This window comes from Lytechinus variegatus, chromosome 6 (assembly GCF_018143015.1).
Source record: "Lytechinus variegatus isolate NC3 chromosome 6, Lvar_3.0, whole genome shotgun sequence".
Lineage (NCBI taxonomy): Eukaryota > Metazoa > Echinodermata > Echinoidea > Temnopleuroida > Toxopneustidae > Lytechinus > Lytechinus variegatus.
Window position 1 is genome coordinate 21848588 of NC_054745.1, and position 25111 is coordinate 21873698.

At 36.6% G+C, this 25111-nt stretch overlaps 1 protein-coding gene across 1 annotated transcript; it reads right to left on the reverse strand.

Annotated features, from left to right (window-relative positions):
- Positions 1-955: 955 nt before the first annotated feature.
- On the reverse strand, positions 956-24878 carry LOC121417206 (beta-1,3-N-acetylglucosaminyltransferase radical fringe-like). The gene is made up of 10 exons (XM_041610823.1): positions 23987-24878; positions 17541-17592; positions 11271-11313; positions 9539-9598; positions 8632-8779; positions 7008-7090; positions 6331-6401; positions 4605-4699; positions 2685-2773; positions 956-1255 (listed from the first exon to the last, which is right to left on the reverse strand). Exons 1-10 carry the CDS (start codon positions 24401-24403, stop codon positions 1198-1200), a joined length of 1116 nt encoding a protein of 371 aa, XP_041466757.1. The 5' UTR covers positions 24404-24878; the 3' UTR covers positions 956-1197.
- Between the last annotated feature and the right edge of the window lie 233 nt (positions 24879-25111).

The window sequence follows — 25111 nt, forward strand, 5'->3', positions numbered from 1 at the left end:
TATTTAGTGATACTTGATTACTCTTAGGTCCAAGTTTCAAAAGTCAGATCAATAAATTTGCAAAGTTATGATAGTAATTCAACAGATATTCCCATTATGGCCAAAGTTCATTTACTTTGACCCTGGTCATGTGACCTGAAACTTGCACAGGATTTTTAGTGATACTTTATTACTATTATGTCCAAGTTTCATGAATCAGATCCAAAAACTTTTAAAGTTTTGATTGTAATTCAACAGATACCCCAAATCGGCCAAAGTTCATTGACCCTAAATGACCTTTGACCTTGGTCATGTGACGTGAAACTCATGCAGGATGTTTGGTAATATTTGATTAACCTTATGTCCAAGTTTAATGAACTAGGTCCATATATTTTCTAAGTTATGACATTTCAAAAACTTGACCTCAGGTTAAGATTTTGATATTGATTCCCCCAACATGGCCTAAGTTCATTGACCCTAAATGACCTTTGACCTTGGTCATGTGACATGAAACTCTAATAGGATGTTCAGTAATACTTGATTAACCTTATAGCTAAGTTTTATGAACTAGGTCCATATACTTTCTAAGTTATGATGTCATTTCAAAAACTTAACCTCAGGTTCAGATTTGATGTTGACGCCGCCGCCGCCGCCGCCGTCGGAAAAGCGGCGCCTATAGTCTCACTCTGCTATGCAGGTGAGACAAAAATCATAAAAATAAGGAGGAAATTCGAGGGTTGAGTGTATACTACCAGTGGATAGGAGTCTGACATTCCATATCTGACCAGAAAAGGGTACCTTGACCAGCTCATTTATAAAATAAATCAGGATTTATAAAATAAATAAGACTATACACCTGATCAAATTCATTACTTGAGAGAGTAAAATGACCCCAATTCTTCTGCCAGTAAAAAAATAGTTCCAAAGTGGTGATATATCTTTCAAATTTGGAAAAAAGCAAGTTCAATAGGTACCCTCCCTAGAATCAGTGTTAGATTGTCAGTCATATTCATTCATTTTTTTCAATCAGTAATATCAAATTTAAAAATTGAGAATGGGTTGACTCAAATTAATATCTTTTGCCTGCCAGTTGTAATTAGTCCCGTGTAACCTTAAGAGGTCGACCCACAAGCCTCTCATGATGATGAACGTTGGTGGCGCATGCTCTTCATGAAAACGCATAAAGTAATGACCATCAAATAGAGTTTGGTAGGTGTATCAACTGGAGGTACAATTTCCATATCCACGGAAATAGGTACAATGGAACGACTTGAACCTGTGTTTGTGAAGATGCAATCAAGAAAAAGATATTAATAAGCCACTTTAATTGAACAGCACCATTTCGAGACCTAAACTACCATTACACAAACCGGCCCACACACACACACAATAAACATATAGTACTGCATCTTTAATCAGAATGAAATATTTTGTTCTGTAGTATTAAAATCAAAAGCCTCGGGAAAAGTTCTTTGACAATTAAAGTGTGTATTTGAAATTGCCACTCTCCACCCAGGTGCAGTAAATGAAGTAACAAGTAATTCCTTTGAATGATCAAGTGTCTGATATAAAGGAAGCTGGGGTAATAAATGTAGTATGCAGAGCGTAGAAACATTTTAAGAACTACATATAAAGCAAATGTGACTGAGTTATATCTATCTTTAATTAATTTCAATTATTCTTATTATTATTATCATTATTGCATTAATTATGATTATTACTTTTTCTTACCGGTATAGGAGTATTCTAGGTGCTATGTTGATGATATTAGGTCCCATTATGATTTCATTCATTATTATCATTAATCATTGCTATTTCTATTATAATTATATTATTATCATGATTAATATCTCTTACCGGGTATAGGACAATCGTCCATTATAGGTGTCATGTTGATGATAGGTCCATTATTATGATTTTCATTATTATTTTTATTATGTTGTTAACATAATTATTACTATTATCATTATTACATTACGATTACTATTTCTTAACAGGAAGGATTTTACATTCTAGGTGTCATGTGTGATGATGTTAGGTCCCTTATTATTTTATTACAATTATTATAATTATTAATATTACTATTATAAATCATCATATTTTTCCTTTTATATTATCATTATAATAATAATGATTGCTATCCCTTATCAGGTAGGATAATCCTCCATTATAGGTGTCATGTTGATGATATTAGGTCCATTATGATTATTATCATAATTATCATTATTGTAAATCATCTTTATTAATCATTATTCTTAAAATATCATGATTACTATCTCTTACAAATTATGATCTTCCTCCATTTAAGGTGCTATGTTAATAATACTAGGCCCATTGTTATGATTTTTCTTATTGTTAACATTATTATATTATTATAAGTATTAATATTATTATCAATGTAATCATTATTACATTGACATAATTATTGCTATTTCTTACCGGGTATGATCTGGGTGTGGTATGTTGATGATAGGTCCCTTATGATTTTATTATTATTATTATTTATCATCATTATTACTATTGTTATCACCATTGCTATCACATAACAGGTAGGATCATCTTCCATTGTAAGTTTGATGTTGATGATATTATATTATTAGGTCCATGATTATTATTATTATCATTATTGTATTATTAACACTATATATTACCATTGATATCATCACTATTATAATATGATTATCATAATTATTACTATTTCTTACCGGGTAGGATCATCCTCCATTATAGGTCTCATGTTGATGATATTAGGTCCCTTAATTTTTTTGTCGTTAAGACTGTAGCTTAAGGTTACCTGAATCAGACAAATTAATGAAAAAAATCAATTGTAATTGTTCCTCATTCAATTGTGGCTATTTGGAATTTCCATGGAGATGGTGGTAAAAGACCTTTCACACGGTAAAAAATCCCACTGTAATTTGAATGATTCCAAAGAAAAATAGGGCCATTGACGAATTTTTAGCACGTGTGAGACCAGACTACAATCACGAACGCTAATCACAATTGCGAATTCAAATTCAACTCCAGAGGTGAAGAATTCCAGTTAAATTTTTCTCGATTGCGCTACAAATTTTCCGTGTGAAAGGTCCGATGAATCTGAAGAAGAATTGCAATCATCATTACAATGATGATTCAATCGGGCACACGCAATCAATATGCAAACGCTTTCTATGACCCATTTATTTTTTTCAAAAGCTCTTCAATGTCACGCAGCCTTTGTCGAAGTCGGTGAATCAAAATAGTAGTGCCGTCATGAATTGTATTGACCGCACAGAAACGTTGCTAGCGCTGGCACCGATGCCTAATGTTACAAAGCATTACTTAAAAATTGAAATAAATGTTTTGACTTCACGATTCGAAAGATGTGACGAAAGATGGGCTAACGGCTCGCGCTCTGTTAGGCTCACAACGTTTCTGTACGGCCGGCACTAGTACTGCACTCGATCTGGATAACAACATTATTCATATTTGCATGTTTTGTCCGGTCTGGTCCAGGGACAATCTGCTTTCCCCGTCTACCAACTTTCGACAAAAAACTATCAGGTCTCCTGTGTGATTTTACTAGCATTTTGAATGGAATATGTGAGTTGTAGAAAGCGTCTACGTAATGATATATATATATAAAAAGTGCGTGGCCCTTTAGCATAATTTCTAAAAAGCTTTGTTGAAATTCACAAACCACTTCTTTGCGGAAGATGAAAACAAGACACCCCCTTGACTGTTGCCCTTTTACTTTTGCCTCTCCTTGCCCATATGGCCCTACCCTGGCATGTTCAGAGATAATCACACTTTGACATTTCCTTCGATGATAAACTTCAATGTTATTAAACAAATTAGAACTTAGAGATACAGATCGATCTGGGGACATAGATAGAATATGAACAAAAAGATAATAAATGAAAAGTAATCGAAACGTCAAATATCTTATGTCGAATACGTTTGGGTTAAATGTCCTTATTGTTTGCTTGAGCATAGATCCGACTATGGTAGACATTAATGTAGACCTTCGTAACAATCGGCCTATATACCTTACTAAAAAAACAAAGTTCCAGTGTGTTAAAATAAATCACCTTCACATTGTTGAATTTGAGTATTTTAAGAGTGTGAATCGCATATTCACATAGTCGAACATAATTATGAACACACTGGGTGATATCAAGTACGGTGTTGGCCTTGGTGTTGAATTTTGGATTGCTTCCCTTAACTCCAAAACTTATTCAGAGTTTGTAAAACTGATTAAGATCACATTATTGACATCTCAACTACTAGTGAGTGACTGTTTGGGGCCATCTTCATTTTATGTGTGATGTTATAATCACACAAAATCGACCTATACACCAAAAGTTCAACACTGAATTAACTTGAAATCACACACTGTGAATACACTAGCTGTCCAGACCACAGTATCCGCAGTGTGGAAATGTCTTTACACTGTTGAATTTGTGTATTTTAAGAGTGTGAATATATTCACGTAGGATTTGACCACGTGAACACACTGTTATCACACAGTGTGATACTTTTCTTTCGAGCAAGATAGTGGACCCTTAATCGGCCTCGTGGGGGCATATCCGCCCCCTTCCCCGCCCCCTCCCGCCGTTTCTTTTGGAAAAAAAATGTATACAAACCTGGTTATGAAGGTCTTCTGTGGGTAACCTCGTTAGGTTTTGAATATGAGAGTTGAAGGTGGGGATCTTCGTCAATGTCCCATTTAATAAGTAATCTAAAATAACAAAGCAGAAAGAAGCGGTGAAGGAAGAGGTTTGATAGTGGCATGAGTGGCACTATGGACGAGGGGGGGGGTATTTATTATACGGATCAAATTTAAAAATCACGAAGATACCTACTACCAAACACCAAGCGTCGGATTCGATTGCTAAAGTAACAATCAAATTGTCTAAGAAATATCGCCCTTTACTAGTTAAAGGGGGAGTTCACCCTGAAGTAAAGTTTTTTGTAAAACTAGCAGTTGAGAAAAATCCGTTAACGATTAAGAAAGTTATTGAATTCGAAGTTTTGTTTTTGTGACGCCAAAAGAAACAAGCAGCTGCCCCATATGTTAGGTAGTATGAAATGAATGGTTTCTGATGATTTATTTCTGTTTTCTTTTCTTGATCGGGTGCGAGTAAATGATTTGTATATTGATATACAAAAGGAACGAAAAAACATTTTCAATTTTCAGAGAAAATGACATTTATTTTTTACCAGTTGCTATGTAAGAATGCTGCTCGCCGGAGACATCACAAATCATTTAATTAAAATTTAAGGCTGAACTTCCCCTTTAAGCTTCAATTACCTACTCGCAACTTTCCGATTAGAAAAAAAGGGCAAACAATTACTGTACACTATTTATATCACTTTCTTATACCAAACCTGGTGTATGGATTAATTCACTTTTTTATTGTTGAATTCTAATATTTACTCTGTATATTATTTCGTTTTCTGTTTCATATTTTCTGTGTATTTCAATTGAGTTTTTCATTATTTTTTTGCATTATTTTGATGTTTTTAATCATGTTTTTGTGGTTATAATTTTGTGATTTCGTTAAAAACAAATTTTTGCATCGTTCATGGCATTGCTAAGAAACAGCTTTCAGCTGATATAAAAAAAAATACCATACCATGATTGCTTGAGTAGTGTTTTTTTTTGTTTTCTTTATAAAGAGGAAGTAATAAGAAAGGATTGGACAATTGAAAGAGTATCAAATAGACACACTTTTATATTTCTTAAGTTGTGTTTTTAGCTTATGGGGTACCATATATAGTTTGTCAATTTCATATTTTGCTCCGGTTGATATTCAGCAGCCCGGCATAGCATCCCCTCAACTACCCCGATCTGGCCAGATTCTTCACCCATATGCAATATTTTGAGCAGTGTGTAGTTTTGTAATATAGGCCCATTTGAATGACATGTCACTAATTCACTATAGAATCAACGACTAAATGAATTCATACCACAGTAATTATGATTCTATAAACAAGTAGTTTCCTCTCATAATATTTAGCTTCTCTACTTACAATAAAAAGGATAATCATAACATGCATAACTATTACTGAATCTTTAACTGTATACTTAAAAACTGGCTATTTATAATGTATGCATGCAGTCAACGAGAGACAACGCGCATGTGTTGCAAGAAAATATTTGCGATCAATCGCAAATATTCTGTTGCAATTTTACAGTTGATAGATCACTTTTAACTTGAGCAAATATGATTACATTCCGTTTCATGGAGCAGATTAGCAATCAATCACAACTTTGCAATTAATTTCACGGCATGTGCTTGATTTTGGGAATGTAAATAGACTTGCGATTGATCGCATGTTTCTTGCAATGCCCTATAAGAAGCTTACCTACTATGAAACCAATGGTCATATCATCAGGACGACCCGCTCTAGCGCATGTTTCTCCAAACTTTCCACGACTGGTAATAAAAAAAAAACATGAATACATAATTATTTCACAATTGCAATTTCATAGTCCAAACATGATTTGCTTTCAATCTTGGGAAAATAGTTTAACAAATGAAGAGCTCACTTGCAAAAGGGGTTATGTCCATTTTTCATCAAATTTGATTTTTATGTCTTATAGATTTTTAGTAGCTCTATAAGATGATACCAAAAAAGTTGAAATTCCTATTAAAAAGTAAACTAAAATCGCAAAGAAAAATCACTTTTTTTTAAAAAGGGGTTGGGTCCACACAATTTTTTTTTTGGAAAAGAATATCTTAAAAATATGAAGACAGGAAGATTTCCCTTATACTCAATTTCATGTTCTTATGGTAGGGTATCATAAAAATTCAATTTCGCATAGAAATATTGCATTATATGAGAATAAAAAAATGAATTTCTTGTAGTGGACCTACACCCTTTTTCAACTGAAATCTTCAATTATATAATGATTGATGTGTTGTGAAAATCGGAGCTGACATCTAGTTATGAACATAATATGTTTAAACAAATGTTCTTTACAACATATTTCACATTAATTCATATATCATATGACACAAACAAATGGATTCATAATATACCTTGCATAGGGCATCATCTTTGGTACTAACGCCTTGCTATAACAAACTCCTGCTCCTCCAGTTCCAAACCAGAATTCGGCAGACTGAAAAAAGATAAATACATAAACAAAAAATGATTAAAAAACCTGAAAAAGGGGAAAGATGTAAGACAATAGCTTCCATTTGTGATAATGATATGTCCAGTTATATAGCGCAGTTACTATGTGCATATACTCAACTGCGCTTTGATACTTGGTATCATAATTATTACCCCGGCTGTAGCTGCCGCCATATTAATAGGCGCTAAAGCGTTCAAGGAAAAATCCTATCGGGTACCCATTCACCTCACCTGGGTCGAGTGCAGCACAATGTGGATAAATTTCTTGCTGAAGGAAATTACGGCATGGCTGGGATTCGAACCCACGACCCTCTGTTTCAAAGTCCGGAGATTAATCCACTGGGCCACAACGCTCCTGATTGGATGGTTTCTCAATAAGCAAGTTCAATTAATGATAATATACAATATAGCCCTGAGGGAGAAACAGTAATTGCTCTGGTTCTCTTCTATGCCCGAGTCTATAAGACGAGGGCATCATTACTCGACTGGGCAGTATCTCCCGAAATTGCATACAAAGCCAGACAGCCTAGAGCGAACTTGAAATTCATGAACGCTGCATGAGCAATATGGATCCCTGCGCATCTAAAATTCGACGACATTAAATATGAAACATTGATCTGCAGGTAACATAATTCCTTGAATTAATTTGTCCAAAATATCCCTTCACAATTTTCAAAAATTTTCATATTATTTTAAATATGAAATATCCCCCTGGTATAGCTAAATCGCACCTGTGCCAGTACTTTAATTATCCACAATAAAAACGGTGTTATATATTAATTTTTAAATACAATTGCTGTTAACTCTATAAACCGCACAATAGTTGTTTACACAATTTAAACAAGAGTATAACATTTCAATTCAAACAACATTCGATGTTTAATGCTTCATTTGCCATAATCAAGTATGGTTGTTTTAACTTTTAAAAAACTATTACCGTTATCTAAAAAAAGCGTTGTGTGAAATTTTAAACAGCGTTTATTGCTTTGATTTTACTTTGTTTCTCAATCACGTACCATAAAAGGCCTATGCCTAAATATTTCCACTCAGTTGTGGGTTGATCTATATTGAGGTCTAAATCTTTGAGTTTCATTTTTTTAAACCACAGAAATTATATTATCAATAATAATAACAGTACTTATATATGGTACAATTTTTAAATGTAATAATAATCAACTGCGCATTACAATAGCGTTATTATATGACTTATACCCCGCCTATTGCTGTGATGCGTACAGGCGCTTTGGCATTCCGAGGAATTTCTTCCTCCGGGTACGTATTCTGAGTACACCTGGGTTGAGTGCAGCACAATGTGGGTAATTACTTGCTGAAGCAGAACATGCCATGGCTGAGAATCGAACCCACTTCCCTCAGATTGAAAGACGAGAGTCATAACCACTAGACCATGATGCCCCCGTTATTATCGTTTTTATTTTATCATTATTTTCATTAATTTCTTTATTACTGATGTTATTATTTATTAATATTATAATCATCATCATCATAATCATTATTTCTATGTCTTACCGTATTCTTGAGATGATCTTTGCCTTTTATAGAATGTGTCACACTTGGTTTACCAAGGTAATAATCTTGATTATGATCATACCCTCTGAGCAAGGCTAGCAGCTGAGGTATATTCAGATAGTTGTCGTCATCCACGTGGCAATACCATCTAAGATGAAAGAATAATGTAAGGATAGTACACTGCAAAAACTCCGGTGTTGATTTAACACCAGCCCGGAATCTATATCTGTCCACACCAGAGAAGTGTTAAACAACACCAGTTTGGTTTTGGTCTAACATCAGATATGTGTTTATATGACACCAATTTTAAAACAGCATCGGTTTGATTCCAAACTGGTGTGTTTTTTCTCAATACTTCTCTGGCGTGGACAGATATAGATTCCGGGCTGGTGTTAAATCAACACCGGAGTTTTTGCAGTGTATATAGGCCAATTATCAAGGGCAAACAAAATTAGTACCAAAAAAAAAGAAAATACACACGCTAGGTACCTTTAGAAATGTTTAAACGACGGAGAGTTATGCTAATAATAACCGTAACATAGACATAACACTTACTATACTTTTTTGTACAATTTGTACATTAGTAAAATCAATGAAAATTAACAACCATTTCAAATTTGTTAGAGTCATTCGATATCAAATTATTGTATAAGTTAGGTTGTAAAGCCGCTGAATATTAAAAGGATTGAGTATTGAAACTTTGGACCATTGGTTAGGTCACCGGATATTAAACCATTGCAGATTTGTAAAGTCATTGAACATTAACACTGCTCTTATTACTTCAATCGCTGAATATTAAACTAATTCATTTTTCGTGCATCGGTCATATTGAAATGGTTGTCCATTGGAAATTATTTGTATGTAGGCCTACATAATTATATGCATGTGTAATATCTTAATTACTTACCTTTTATCAAATGCTTTGAAAGAACTGAAAATGGCGGATAATTTACAACAGAGTCCTTGACTGTTGAAAGAAATACATAACAAAAAGAATATTACTAACGGTTAACATTATATGATATGCTGCAGCATGGGGCTGGGGCAAAAGTTCTTAAGAAATGCAAGCGAGCGAAATTTTGGTCACGATATTTCATGAATTCGTTTTAAGTTAGAAAATGATCAATTCTTGATTGATTTTGACATATTGTACATTCCACTATAGCTTTCATTTTATTTCCTTTTAACCCTTGTTTTCCTATTATTACTATTAATTTTATTTTTTTTGGGGGGGACGTGAAACTGTAGCTTTCCTACCGATATATAATATACCCCTTTTCAGTATTTTAGTGCTTTGACACACACGTTACGTAATTTACGTGCCCAATCTTGAAAAAGATATCCTTTTTACGCGTTTCTTTGGTCGCGCCTGTATATGTTATCCACTCTTCAATGGAATTGCTTGGCCCCCGAGGTTAGCAAAACAAAATTTAATGTTGGCATAAATTCAGTTTTTTTATAAAGGACCAAAAATTTGGAATGCTCTGTCAGAACCAAGCCCTGCATGAAATGTTTTTAAAAGGTATTATAAGAAACTACTGTTACAAAGTTACATGTAAATTATCAGGCTCATTTTTATCTTTATGTACTGCCTTTTGTTATGTCTGTGTAGGGTTTGTAGGGTTTTGTTGATCGCTTAATTTATTGTATATGTATCATCCAGTTATTCATTTGAAGCTCTATTTTAATTTTTTTTGTTAATATTTGGTTTTAATTGGTGGCAGCATTACATACGACTTCAATGTTCTTCCAAGCTGTCTCCACATTCCATTTTATTATATATATATATATATATATATATATATATTATGGGGTGTCCAAACTTCGCGCACTTTTCTAAAATATTCATCAGGCTTAATTTTGTTCACAAAATATTAATAATTTATACAAAACCAATTCAAGAAATAGTTACCACATTGACGGCGAGATCGTAAACTATAAAATCATGGACGAAAATGTAAAGTAGGTAAAGGGGTTTCGCCGGTATCGCGATCTCAAAATTCTATTCCGATCGGCGAATGCGGGCTGTGCTCCAGGGGCTGTGCTGGAAAACTGTTCAGAAAAAGTGTGACCTAACTTCGCGCACCAAAGCTTTTGTGGAGATTTAAACAAAAACTCAAGCTCAAAAAGTGAAATATCAGATTGTTGACAAAATGCTATGGAACCGGTTAGTAACACATTAAATTAACTCACATTTTTGATGATTTCTGCTTGCAAAATGGTGATATCGTGATGCTTGTTGATTTCTTCAAAACGGGCGCCAGCGGTGACAAATTTGCCGATCTTTTGCCAATATTTTCATGAATACTGAACTCATCCTAAAGAAACTTTCACTAACGGGTAATTTTAGGTCGCTTTTCACTTTGATGATGTCAGATTCTAAGGATATTGGCTAGTTTTTGAGATAATGACCGTCCGCGAAGTATGGACACGTGCGAAGTTTGGACTCACTGCCATACAGATAGTAATTGTTTTCAATTTTGAATGAAATAAATTGAAATTGAATTATTCATATCTGTTACGTGTGAATCTTAGAGTTGGTTGTACAAAAGATATCTGTTCTGTTTGGACCGTTAATGATAATATATATGTATATATATATATATATATATATATATATATATATAGCATGAACTTACGGTGAATGGATCTGTTTGCACCCGGTATTGACCATATGTCCGTCTGCCAAGAAAATGAAATAGAAATGTTTTCATTATTAATATTTGACAAGATGCATTTGCGATCATGTCTCAATTAAAGACTGCTGTGAACAGTGGAAGACCGTGACTCGGAGGAGACAAATCATTGGAGGGCACTGTATTGTTCACAAACAATACAGTGACCAGGAGGAGACAATTGATTGGAGGGGCACAGCATTGTTCACAAACAATACAGTGACCCGGAGGAGACAAATCATTGGAGGGGCACAGCATTGTTCACAAACAATACAGTGACCCGGAGGAGACAAATCATTGGAGGGGCAAAGCATTGTTCACAAACAATACAGTGACCCGGAGGAGACAAATCATTGGAGGGGTACAGCATTGTTCACAAACAATACAGTGACCCGGAGGAGACAAATCATTGGAGGGGCAAAGCATTGTTCACAAACAATACAGTGACCCGGAGGAGACAAATCATTGGAGGGCACTGTATTGTTCACAAACAATACAGTGACCAGGAGGAGACAATTGATTGGAGGGGCACAGCATTGTTCACAAACAATACAGTGACCCGGAGGAGACAAATCATTGGAGGGGCACAGCATTGTTCACAAACAATACAGTGACCCGGAGGAGACAAATCATTGGAGGGGCAAAGCATTGTTCACAAACAATACAGTGACCCGGAGGAGACAAATCATTGGAGGGGCACAGCATTGTTCACAAACAATACAGTGACCCGGAGGAGACAAATCATTGGAGGGGCACAGCTAGCATTGTTCGCAAACAATACAGTGACCCGTGACCCGGAGGAGACAAATCATTGGAGGGCACTGTATTGTTCACAAACAATACAGTGACCCGGAGGAGACAATTGATTGGAGGGGCACAGCATTGTTCACAAACAATACAGTGACCCGGAGGAGACAAATCATTGGAGGGGCACAGCATTGTTCACAAACAATACAGTGACCCGGAGGAGACAAATCATTGGAGGGGCACAGCATTGTTCACAAGTGCCCTTCCAATCGTCTCCTCCGGGTCACGGTCCGTCACTGCATGGCTATGAAGCTAGAAATTTTGGGGACCACTTAAGAGTCATGGCTATACAATTCTCTGCTGGACTAAGAACAGTGTGGTGTACCAGTGTTATGTATGCCCCCGGGGGGGGGGGGGCACTCGACCAAAAAAGTGGTGGGGGTGTGCCGCGGGCGAGACAAAAAACGGGGGCCTTGGAGCGGGCTTATTGTAAAAAGGAGGGTCCTCGGAACGGGCTTCGGGACGACAAATGTTTGTGAAAACGGGGGTCCTTGGAACGGATCGCCAGCGTGTGAGCGCGTGATTTTTTTATAGAGATCAGTGGTATGCATCCCTACGGAACGGTCATGCGTGCATGATGCAGCTAGCGCGGCCTCCGCCGGGGAGCTCTGCGGCCGCTTTTCACCAAAATTGCAGCTCATTCAACGCGATCGGAGCGGCGTAACGAAAAATATGCGAAGCTTTGGAGCGGATTTCTCTCTTCTTTTTTCTCGATAAGAAGAAAATGCTATGCCTTGGAGCGGCTTTCTTTGTTCTTTTTCTCAACAAGGCAAAAATGCTATGCCTTGGAACGGAAATTTGAGTGTAAAAATGGGGGTCCCCTCCGCGGCACATACCCACTATGCATTATATACTGAGTGCCCCCCCCCCGGGTGTATGCCACAGTGTGTTCACAGTGTGGAACACAATGAGAAATCACCTTCACACTGTTACATTTGAGCATTTCAACAGTGTGATTCAAATATACACACAGTCGACCATGTAAACACACTGAACAGTCACACTGTCGAGGTGTGAAGACTACTTTGGAAATGGTTACACTTCGTAATTCCGAAGGTTCGTAATTCCGAAACACGTAAATTGCCTATACCTCGATGTTCGTTAATCCGAAAACGAAAAAGGGTTCGTTAATCCGAACATTTGTGGCGTAATTCCGACGATTCGTTATTCCGAATAGGTTCGCGCGATAATCCGAAAACGAGATAAGGTTCGTTGTTCCGAAGGTTCGTTAATCCGAAAACGAAATAAGGTTCGTTCTTCCGAAGGTTCGTTAATCCGAAAATGAAAAAAGGTTCGTTGTTTCGAAGGTTGATCCGAAAACGAAATAAGGTTCGTTTTTCCGAAGGTTCGTTAATCCGAAAACGAAATCAGGTTCGTTAATCCGAAAAATGAAAACCGGGAAAGCAGAGGCAGAGGCAAGGGGATCGAGGGGGCGGGGGACACTTTTGCCGTTCAATTATTATGAGGATGGGAAGGCAAGGGCGGCCGAACGAATTTTCGTTGGTGGTAAAGCCAAAAAATAAACTCATACGTCAAAATGGGCACTTTGGTGATATTTTCACCTTAAGATTATCATCTGCTTGAAGTCATTGTGTGTTTGATAGTGATTAAGTAGAGAAATTTTTTTTTGAAGTGACTTCTTATTATGGCAAAATGTATATTTAGGCTTTATTTTTCGGGAGAGAGTATAATGAGCGAGCGGCTTGGTAAAACAAATTCAAAGGTGAAGTTGTATAACGTTTTTTTGTGGTCAATTATTCTTAAAATGGCATTATTGCGAGGTGTTGCGAGCGTGAATCACAAGCTAAAACTTTAGGTTATTTCAATAAAAAATGAAAATTAGTTTTTAAAAATCTGAGCAGATTTCTGCTGTCATTAAAAAAATGTGCATCTATAAAGAATTAACACGAGCGCAAACTTAAACATACTGACCAGAAAAGGAACCTGTTAAAGAAAGCATTTAGTGACCTTTTTAGGATTCATATTTCACCAATCGAATGAGAGTGCGAAGCGCAAACTGAAAATTTTCAATATTCCAGTCTGAAAACTTAACTTGTATACTTTAAAAAGAGTATTTTATTTAAAAAAAATGAAAAACGGCATATTTATTTTTGAAAAAGGAACTTTCCCATTTTGGAAAATATTAATTCCCCTGTTTTTTATTTCATTTTTGATGCCCCCTTCCTCCCTCCCGGCGGATCCAACTTTCGTCAAATAGAGGGGGGGGGGCAAATTTTTTTAGCCATATTTTCCTTGATCGGCAGTTTAAAGTTGATTTTTTTTGAAAGGGTAGTCCTAACAGTCAATAATTAGCTTTATCCTTAAGTAAATAAATAAATATCCTTGAGTAAATAAAGTAAATATGTAATAACATGATAAACCCTTTTTAAATAATGCGAGCGCGAGCTATATATTTTTGTTAATTTGATGGGCAATATGTTTGTGATCTTCAAAGCGAGATGCCTATGTAACTAAATTTAGATAATAACTGCTAGCAAGAAGAGCGAACAGAATTTTTAAATATATAAGCTCTGACCTGATCTAAAGGGGACATTTTAAGAACTTTTTGCAGTTAGCCATGAAGACGATGCGTGTTTTAACCAATGGCGGCGGAACGTACTTTTTTTTTGGGGGGGGCAAATGAAAAAAAAAGGGGCCAATAGGGGCAATTTGGTGCAAACGGATATTTTCACCATTAGATTATCATCTGTGTAAAGAGGTTGTGTGTTTTGTAGTAACTAAATTGAGCACAATTTTTAAGTGATCACTCAAGTTATATATTTACGTTTCATTTCTGCGAGCGTAGAGAGCAAGCGGTTTGGGGGAAAAGTCAAATCTGAAGATGTAAAATTCACCTTTTTGGTCAATTACTGTTAAAAGGGCATCCTTGTGAGATGTTGCGAGCGAATCACGTGCTCAAACTTTTGGAAATTTCATGTGGGCCTAGAATGATAATATTGATATAGATATTATTTACCCAGGGAAGCCACTTCAGTTCTGAAAACTATTCTCCCAGCTATTATTATTTTTTTTACAAGAATGCTTAGAATGTCCAGTTTTCAGGTTGGAAAATCGGAAAAATTTGGCTCACGTTTCTCGCTCGCATCAAGTATTATTGAGGAACTCATTCTATTCCTGGTTACAAAAAAGAAGTATGAAATGTCCAGTTTTCAGGTTGGAATATCACAAATTTTAAGCTTGCGGTTCGCGCTCTCATTATTTAGTTCGTGAGATATATATTCTATTCATGAGTCACTAAATGCAGTCCTTAAAAGATTACTTTCTGAAGCCTGTTGCATAAAACTTTTTACCTGAGAAAACTCTGGTAAAAAATGAAAACTAAGGTTAGTCTGATTTCCGCCACTGACTTTAGCACAGGGCAAAAACTCCTGTAAAAACAACCTGAGTTTTCTCAGGTAAAAAGTTTCATGCAACGGGCCCCAGGTCAGTATATAAACAAATTACAGCTCGCCCTCGCATTAATTCTTTAGAAAGATACACATCTTTCTCACGATTACAAAAAATGCTCCGAATGCTCACTTCACGTCTTGTTACATGAAATGTCTACTAGTTTGAGCTTGTGATTCGCTTTCAACATCTCACAAGGATCATTATTAGTATTATTTTTATTTTTATTACCAGCAGAAGCAGTTATTAAAAATGACATCCCCTCCAATACAAATCCTATTATCTATAGAGGTTGCTCGCACGCTTCCAACACACTTGATCCCCTGCATCTTTAATTAAACCATTTGCTTATAGGCAGCAATTGCTCAGATAAAATCGATTTTAGCCTATGCTTGATCAGGGCGCCTATATTCTTAATGAAATACATGCTTTGGCCCTAACACACGCATGTATCATCGATCGTTATTACTATCATTGCATAATATCGTGTAATCTTGTAATGACAACATCGTTTTTGTTACCAAAATGAATTATTTTCATTTTCGGAAATACGAAACCTTATTTAATTTTCGGATTAACGAACCTCATTTCGTTTTCGGATTAACGAACCTTATTTCATTTTCGGATTAACGAACCTTCATAATTACGAACTTTATTTCGTTTTCGGATTGACGAACCTTCGGAATTACGAAGCTTCGGAATTACGAATGTATGCGGTGGAAATATACGTACACCGTTGAATTTTCGCACTTTAACGGTGTGGAAGATATTTCCACATAGTCCACAGTGTGAACACACTGATCACACTGACACTGTTATTTCCATCCACCATATAGCAAACTGATCGTGATTGGATACCGAGCCCTATTGGTCATTATAGGGGTAGTTGCCATGGTAACAAATGAATATTTTATGAAACGGGCAACTCATTCCGATTCCACTTTTACTCAGTACACATGCGTGACCAAATTATTTCCAAACACCCCCTTAATATAAACGAGTTTTTCTCTGTGCACAAAATAACCCCCAAAACAAGTTTTTCTGCGGGCTTTATTTACACAATTTGGCCCCTAAACAAGTTGTCGCCAGAATATGACCTCGGGGAAAATGCTTATCGGGGAAAACATACCAGTATAAGGGAGCGTTGTTGGCTCAGTCGGTAACGGGTCTTCCCGTCGAAAAAAAGATCGTGGGTTCGAGTCCACGTACTCCCGGTGGATGACTGAACTTAGCCAGTGCGTTGTGAGTAAACGTCTCTTCCATGTTTCATAGATGCAGGCTATGTTACAATGGAAAACACCATGTCCTTTGGATAGGACGTTAAATGGAGGCCCCGTCTAGAGGAGGGTCACGACCACCTTTGCACGTTAAGAACCCACTGCACTATTCGAATAAGAGTAGGGGGAAACCCCGGTGAAGTGGTCCGCCTGATGTACTTGTCCCCCAATCAGTATACGGGTCAGTATATCAGGAGAGATCTGGGGAGCGTTTCATCAACATTTTCATCTGACAAGTTGTCAGATCTGACATCTTTCCATGATATTGATTAGCTGAAAGGCACTATTCCTATGGTAACTGTCGGATAAAATGGGACTTGTCGGATAAAACGTCCGACAAGTCCTTTCATGAAACGCCCCCTGCATGCGAGTCATAGTGATTCAGTTCGCTTTTCGCCTCCCAGGCATACACAGATGATGCCAAACAAATAATAATAATACCCTAAACACGTTTGGCTAATCTTAAAAGAAAAGCTTTTGAAAAAACCCTAAATATTACGTTTGACCCCGCGATTTCAAAACCACCTTTTTTCTTGAAAATCTGTGTTTTTGATACTCTTAACGAGTGCACATGTGGCCCGCGTCCAAAACATAACACATCCCTTTAAACGCGCGTTTTTTTTTTTGGTCATGCATGTGGACAGCAATATACTTAACTGCCCCCCCCCCCCCCCCCGGACTACAATACGCCTGTAAAAGCATCGAAAACGGAGATGAGTTAAAGAAAGAAAATTAAACTTACTTGTTTTGTTCTGATATGGCTCCATGTCTTCTCCGTCTGTGAAAAAATATGTCTGAAAATAACGAGAAAAGAGATTCGGAAACATATTCATGTATGTATGTCTCTCCAGGAATATTCAGCATTTTATTTACAAAGAAATAATAGCTATTTTTTCTATATAGCGCTTTTCCCACAATGGCCCAAATCGCTTTACAGCATATCATTACCTCGGTCGATCATCGGACCGACCCTCGCATGCCCGCATACAATATATACACCTTCTCCACTCCCTGGGGAGCATTCCGACAAGAATTCCAAGACTCAATTGCTAGGCATACTACATATTAGGCTTTCGCATCCATTATCGGGTACCCATTTCTTACAAGGGAATGACATTTAAGGATGGGTGTACAATTCATCTTTATTTTAAGTATAGCTCCAATCATTTTAAAGTGAATTGAGTTCTAAATGTGGGGTAAGATTAAGTAAAATGAAAAGGAAACTCTCTTGTGGCAGACGTAATATCGTCAACTCTAGCTCTCCTCTTATGAACATTACTTAAATGCAGATATGATCAATCAATTTCATTGAATTTTTTTTGAAAAAAGGTATTGATAAAATTAATTAAAGAACAATGTGTATTTAGAATTGTGCACTTTGGGGGGTTCCAGAAGGTTCGATCCTATCCTCGATATGACCATGTCATTTCTTTACAGGGACCAAGGGGGTTTTAAATGAGATGGAGCAACAGCCAACAAAATCTCTTTGAACAAGGTTAAAAGCCGCCAGCAGAAAGTATGCAGGCATGCACTTTGCTCAACATCTCTTGCATTTGAGTAGACAAAATGATTCCCGCATGACTCCGCAGCTATAGGTCATAAGGGAAATATGCTTTTGAGATGATAATTACTTTTTCGCCGCATTTTCGTCTGGTTAGATGTGTAGTACATAATTCGGAGGCATGCGAAAATATACTATGCAATATGTCCTGAAATATGACTACTCGACTGGGCATGTGCGGGCACTCATATACAGTAATGAACAACAATATTCTACAGACCACATTTGAAATTTTCATTCGCCGCAAACGGTCGGAAAGTGTTAAAATCTGGTTTCAGTAAAGGTCAAATTCTTTCCTTTTTTCACTAATTACAGGTTAATCGATATAATCTGGGCAAATATCTCGTCGTAATAGTGCTTGGTTATTGATGTTTTGTCATGCATTCAAATTTCAGTTTGCCTATATTAACATGAAATATGGAAAATTGATACAATTGGATATTCGTAAAATTTCACCCCTCTGTTTCTTCACTGAAACTGGCGGCTTCGAAGGCGGACATCAAAAGGTCCTTATTGTCGTTCTTTCTTTTGTGCTTCTTTAGAAATGAACAGCTGCTTGTTGCCTGTTGGAACTCCAGTCATATAGAATCTTCTTGCAGGGACGCTTCCCTCCTTTCCACCTGCATTTGCCACCGATAATCATTTGCCACGATTTCACTTTGCCGTTCAAGTCCTTTTTACATTATTTATACATTGGTGTTTTTTTAGAATTGTGAAATATGTGGGAGAGTGAAGAGAATTCTCAGCAGTCCAATGGGGAGAGGGAGGTGGGGGGGGGGGGGGGGAGGGAGGGAGGTGGGGGGGGGGTATTTTGTTATTTTTTCACTAAGATTCTCCACGATCGATGGCTTGAAAGGCTATACACTGCAAAAAACGCCGGTGTTTATTTAACACCAGCCTGGTATCTACATAGGTCCATACCAGAGAGGTGTTAAAACAACACCGGTTAAGAATCAAACCGATATTGGTTTAACACTAATTGCTGTTGCTTAAATGCCAAATTGGTGTAAGCCTGACGCCAAAAATGTGTTGTTACAACACGTACCGCCCACGGTGTGCATCATTATAATCATTCATTGATTTTTTTTTTTGGGGGGGGGTATTCACTACACTCTAAAAGCAAATCAGTCAAAAATGACTGGGTAATAGGGTCAGCTGGGAGCAACTGTTATTCTAGTCATATTTGACTATTTTCTAGTCATATTTTACTAGAAAAGAGTTGTTTCTGACTAGAATATATGTCAGAAATGTGAATATCAGTGATTGCCATATCAGTTGCTCCCAGCTGACTACTGGTCTAGTCAATTTGACTGATTTGTTTTAAGAGTGTATAATGCTGTCTTCACCAATAAATTGAAATCAACTATTGACAATAAGCGAATCCAAAAGATAAACAAAATTCAATCACAGCCTTTAAAAATTCTGCGTCATTCTTGAGCTTTTATTTTTAAGCAATAGGTATTAGAAATTGAACATTGTTGTTTAAGTCTTAAAAAAAACACAATTCATTTTGAATTCAGATATCTCATCAGTTCTTATCTTTTGTACAAAGTGTTCACTGTCAACGTAAATGAAAGTGTAAAATGTTTCATGAAATATGAATTAATTATCACTGATCATCTCATCCCAGGAAGACACAATATCTGTTGAACATATAGAATTGGGAATATCTCTTGTTTTATTTAAACACAGACGAGGATTTTGAGCAAGCATTGCGTCCTGAAATTATTTTATGTTTGATAATGGATAATAAATCAATACTAAAAACCGGGGCTACTGTCAATTTTTAACTCAACAATTGAAACCAATCTTCCGCAAAGATGAGTTTCGGTTTTGACATATAAATTTGTGAGTTGTGACGTTATGTTTCTCAGTGGTGGCCACACGGGATCAGTCGTGAATTTCTAATCACATTTCAAGAAGTATATTGCAAGATTTGTTTTTTTAATGCCCCTGTAAATAATATATATGCATCCGCTTATATTATCCGACCAGATGAGTTATACAGGAGGTGTATAAGAGGTGGAGGGCATCCCGCCTCGCCCAGAGAGACCATGTTATTTTTGTGTGCCTTATAGCGTTGTGTGGAGCGTTGTGGTCCAGTGGATTAGTCTTCAGACTTTGAAACAGAGGGTCGTGGGTTCGAATCCCAGCCATGGCGTAATTTCCTTCAGCAAGAAACTGATCCACAGTGTGCTGCACTCAACCCAGGTGAGGTAAATGGGTACCGGTAGGAAGTAATTCCTTAAAAAGCTGTGTGCGCTATGAACGCCTAGCTTAGCCGGGTAATATAGGAGCGCCTTGAGCACCTACCAAGGTGGATATGTGCGCAATATAAATATCCTATATTATTATTATTATAGCTCCACTTAAAATAACTTTGCATCTAAGTTCAAAATGGCACTGTACATACTCCACGCCAGACCTGCCAAATAAAGTATGATAATACACCAGTCGGTGGACTGTAATTTATCATAAAAAGAAAAGGCAGCTATGATTAATTATTTTAGAAACATTATTTCAATAGAGATTACTTACTATTTTAATTTTATTAAGTGAATATTAATGTTGTCTATCATTTATTATCTGTATTAAATTCAGTATAAGGTATTGTGTCTCACGCAATTAGAATAAAGTCATGTATTTCGGTATCCCCTATTTCAATCCTAAATGTTCTTTATGAAGGCTAGATACACGCACAGACACATATACACATATTTATTATTATTATAAAATATATCTAGCGGGGGTACTATTTTTCTTCTTGCCGAATCTGGTACTTTACCCCCACCCTGTTCACTCCCTCTATGTTTGATGGTGTTTGTTGATGCTTCATGTGTGTATACTTTTTCATTTAATGCTGGTATGCATTATATTTCAACTTTATTTGATTTACTGGGAACTAATAATCACAAGTTTTAATGAACCTTTCTGTAGTTTCTATTTTGTCTTATATTAGTGTCACTCCTGTGAATGTTGTATCTAGATCACTTTATGCTGAGAAAATGAATAAAAATGGAAATGAACCAGCTAAACTATTATTACTAATGTAATATCATTACCATTATATCATTGTTATATAATATCATTAGCATCATCATCATTACTATAATTATCATCATCAGCATATCATTTACTTTGTGTTTCCAATATCTATTCAGTTTTATCGAAATAAGCCTTGAAACGGAAACTTTTCGACATGCACTAATCGGAGTAATATCGCATGACTAGAACGCAAGAGCGAAAGAATATAACGTGTGAATAAAAAAGAATTACAGCTAACAAATACCCAACTTAAGGAAAAATAATGATGAACTCATAATTATTATATTTATGTTCTGCCAAATAATTTGATACCATATTTTTGCCTTAACGCTTTGATGATCAGGATGCATTCTTTACAGTGATGTAAATTTTGATATGCGCCAAAGGCATGACTGCGGTGAATTATCCACATGTCAATGATAATCCTGCAAATGTTTGCATTCAATTTCCATTCCAAAACACCATTTTCAGTAAATTACATTATAATTGTTTAATAAACACTTTTTAGTATCAATTCTCACGTTAATTTCATTGAAAATGGATTTCCAAATAACTTTACCAACTCATGTAGGAATATGACATAATTGACATCTTCGGTTCATTCTTCACATTCATTCCTTTATACTTTGGGGGAAATCAAAATTTACATCACTGCAAAGAATAACTCCTGATTGCCCAACCGTATAGAAATAGCACACAAATATGGTACTAGGTATTTGGGAGAAAATACTCTTTCCAGCTTTTTGATGATAATTCGTTCATGACATATCTTTTTCTTGAATTTGGGATTTGTGAGGTGTCAATTTTTTTTTACTCACACTATATATAGGCCCCTAATAGAACCAAAAGAGAAAAAAAGGAAGCTAAACGGCGAGCTGTGATTTAGTTTTAGTCCTTTAAATATGTGAGGTCTATTCTGTTTAAATGATTGTATTATTCTGTATTTTTTATCAATATGTAGGCCCTATATTATTACTTGTATATTCACCCTCATTACTCATTAATTTTTCGTTATCATAATAATAATCATCAGCGGCACATCATTCATTTTTCGTATCTAATTCATATCTATTCAGGTTTGAGGTCTATTCGGTTAAATCATATTGCAGTGAAATAGTATTGGGCATAGATTAATGTTATCATGATCGTTATTATTATTGTTTCTATCACTGTTGTTATCTTTATCATCACTTTCATTGTTTTGATTATCATCTTAAACGCCATCGTGATTCTGCAGAATCATGATTCTAGCGTTAAAGTGGCGCACAAACGCACCCTTAATTATTTCTTCCCCTCCTTTATCTTTTGAAGCGCATATTTTGTTTTGTGTTATGCGAAATACAGAAACTATTAGTATCTTGTCTGCTTCAGATGTTGCGTCACGTGATATGCTTGGCCCAACTGGAAAGAACAGAGTGTATTGTGAAACCACCTTCACACTGCTAATTTTTTGCATTTCCACAGTTTGAATCACATATTCACACATAGTCGACCATGTGAACACACTGTGAACAGTCACATTGTCGAGGCGTCTACAATGTGAAAATATATCTTCACTGTGTTGTCTTCACTGGGCGTTGTGGCGTGCGCCTGTAATCCAAGCTGTGGGGAAGTTACAAATTGATGCAGAGGTTCGAGCCCTGGTCACGTCTTTCGGATGGTGACGTTAAAGGTCGGTCCCAGACGTAAATAATCATTTCTGATTGATACACGTCTGACAAAACTCAAACACAAACAAAAAAGTTAAATTCGAGCATGTCAACAGAGTGAATCACATAATTACATGGTCGACCATAGTCCACTTTGTGAACATTCTGGGATCACGCGGTGCGACACTGTATGATCTGTGATATTTCCAGCAGGGCCATCTTCAATACCGTTGAAAAATAATATTTGGAAGAAAAAAAATAAATCGTTAAGGATGCTTGATTTTCCTGGTTTGAGGCACAGGTCATTTCGATGGCGCACGTGGGTTCGAATCCCACAGCTGCCACCAGTGTAGTACGGAGTTCTGACAAATTCTAATTCCTAGTACTCTAAACACAGAGGCAGCCCAGCAGACATGTTGTCAGGTTGATGATTTACTGGCCAACTCTCAGTTTTTAATGACTCAAAGCATTGCTGCATTCTTGCTTATATTCCATGCAAATTATTAGTTAAGGCAAATCAATATCCATATATAAGCAAATTAATATAACAAAGTATAACTGAATATTCAAATTACAAAGGAAATTGACTATTCAAACTATATGCAAATCATCATCTAAGCTTGAGTGCATCAACTTACATTATAACTAATCAGAAGGAGAGAGGTGGAAGGAGAGGGAGAGTGAGAGAGAGAGAGGGGTGAAGAAAGTTGTATGAAGGATGGTGGAGTGATTTAAATACAAAAGAACCTTGTGTGAGGAGTGTACAGCAGTTAGTGTAAAAGAGAGAGCTGTACAAAAGAATTAGAAAGTTAAAAGATGAAAAGGGTGAATATAAATTAGGGATGCTCTATTAGAAAAAGGGAGTGATTCCTGAATAAGAGTGGAAAGATATAAAAGTACAAAATCAACCCAACATTAGTTTAGGCTACTCACCTGTTCAGGAGCTAATGAAAACCAAGTATCTAAGATGAGCTGTAGTCGGGTGCTATGATATTTTTCAGTTGTTTTCACACCAATAAACACATCATTGAGTTCTGTCTGTCGGTATTTCTCTCTCTGTAATACAATGTCAACATCTCTATCATCATCATCCTGTTGTTGTTGTGTTTTCTTTCTTGGGTATTGTGATGTCGTCGGCTGACGAGTCATCGCAGGCGTGGCATCTTTTGTAGGCGTGTTCAAATATGCGCGGGGCTTTACCGTCACATATTTCACCACCTGTTGCGGCGCGCATCGCACTAGCGGTTGATGAACCCCCGTCTCTATTGGTCGAAAAAATAGGAATATAACGCAGAAGCTCGCTAATCCAATACCTATGAAAATGTATAATTTCTCTTGGTGTATCGCCATCCTATCTGCAGAACTCCGACGTGATCAACTAGACCCTTGAGCTCTTAAGTTGAGGTGATCGTACAATTTATTTCAATTGGTCCATCAGTATATACATCAAGATCCAGATCGTGACGTGAACTGGATGCTGATATTCCAAGCAGGTCTATAATTTATATATCGCCCATCTGTTCGGAGGCCATTAAATGAACACCATTCCTTAGCACTCCATCTTTATTCGATCCTGGATCCCGTTGACTGTATTGTTACAGAAGTTGATCAGTAAAATATGTGTGACTCCGATACACTCTCAGTGGGCCTTGTTTGACTCCCAAGTATGATGAAGTCGATCAGCAGACGGAGGGAGTATAATAAGGAGAGTGGTTGCATACAGTTTCCTAATATCTATACCTATGGACGACACTGAACAAAGTTGTTATGACCCTGTATCCAGCTATAAGTTCCTTCTCGCTCTGATGGTGGTTCAGCGAAGCTTCTCCGGCTCACTTTTCCTATTGTCATATAGCCGACGTGATCGATGTAGGGGCGCGAAGGGCCGGGTCATTTCCTTTCATTGCCTGATAAGAAGATCGGTCTGAGGTTGCCGAACAAAAAAAAAGCTGTCAAAGAATGCTTACGTAATGAAGCCGTTCTGCTGCAGTAGATTTTTTTGAATGGTCCATTAACAGGAGTACTGAATTATGTGCGATGTTCAACCACACGTGGAGA

What these genes read in the sequence shown, in the direction of transcription:
- LOC121417206 (XM_041610823.1), bottom strand. Translation starts at nt 24,403, where the DNA reads ATGGCGATACACCAAGAGAAATTATACATTTTCATAGGTATTGGATTA. An exon ending in GCCATATCAGAACAAAACAA is followed by an intron (nt 11,314 to 17,540) that starts GTAAGTTTAATT and finishes TTTTCTTGGCAG; the next exon opens with ACGGACATATGGTCAATACC. An exon ending in AAGATGATGCCCTATGCAAG is followed by an intron (nt 6,402 to 7,007) that starts GTATATTATGAA and finishes TTTTATTACCAG; the next exon opens with TCGTGGAAAGTTTGGAGAAA.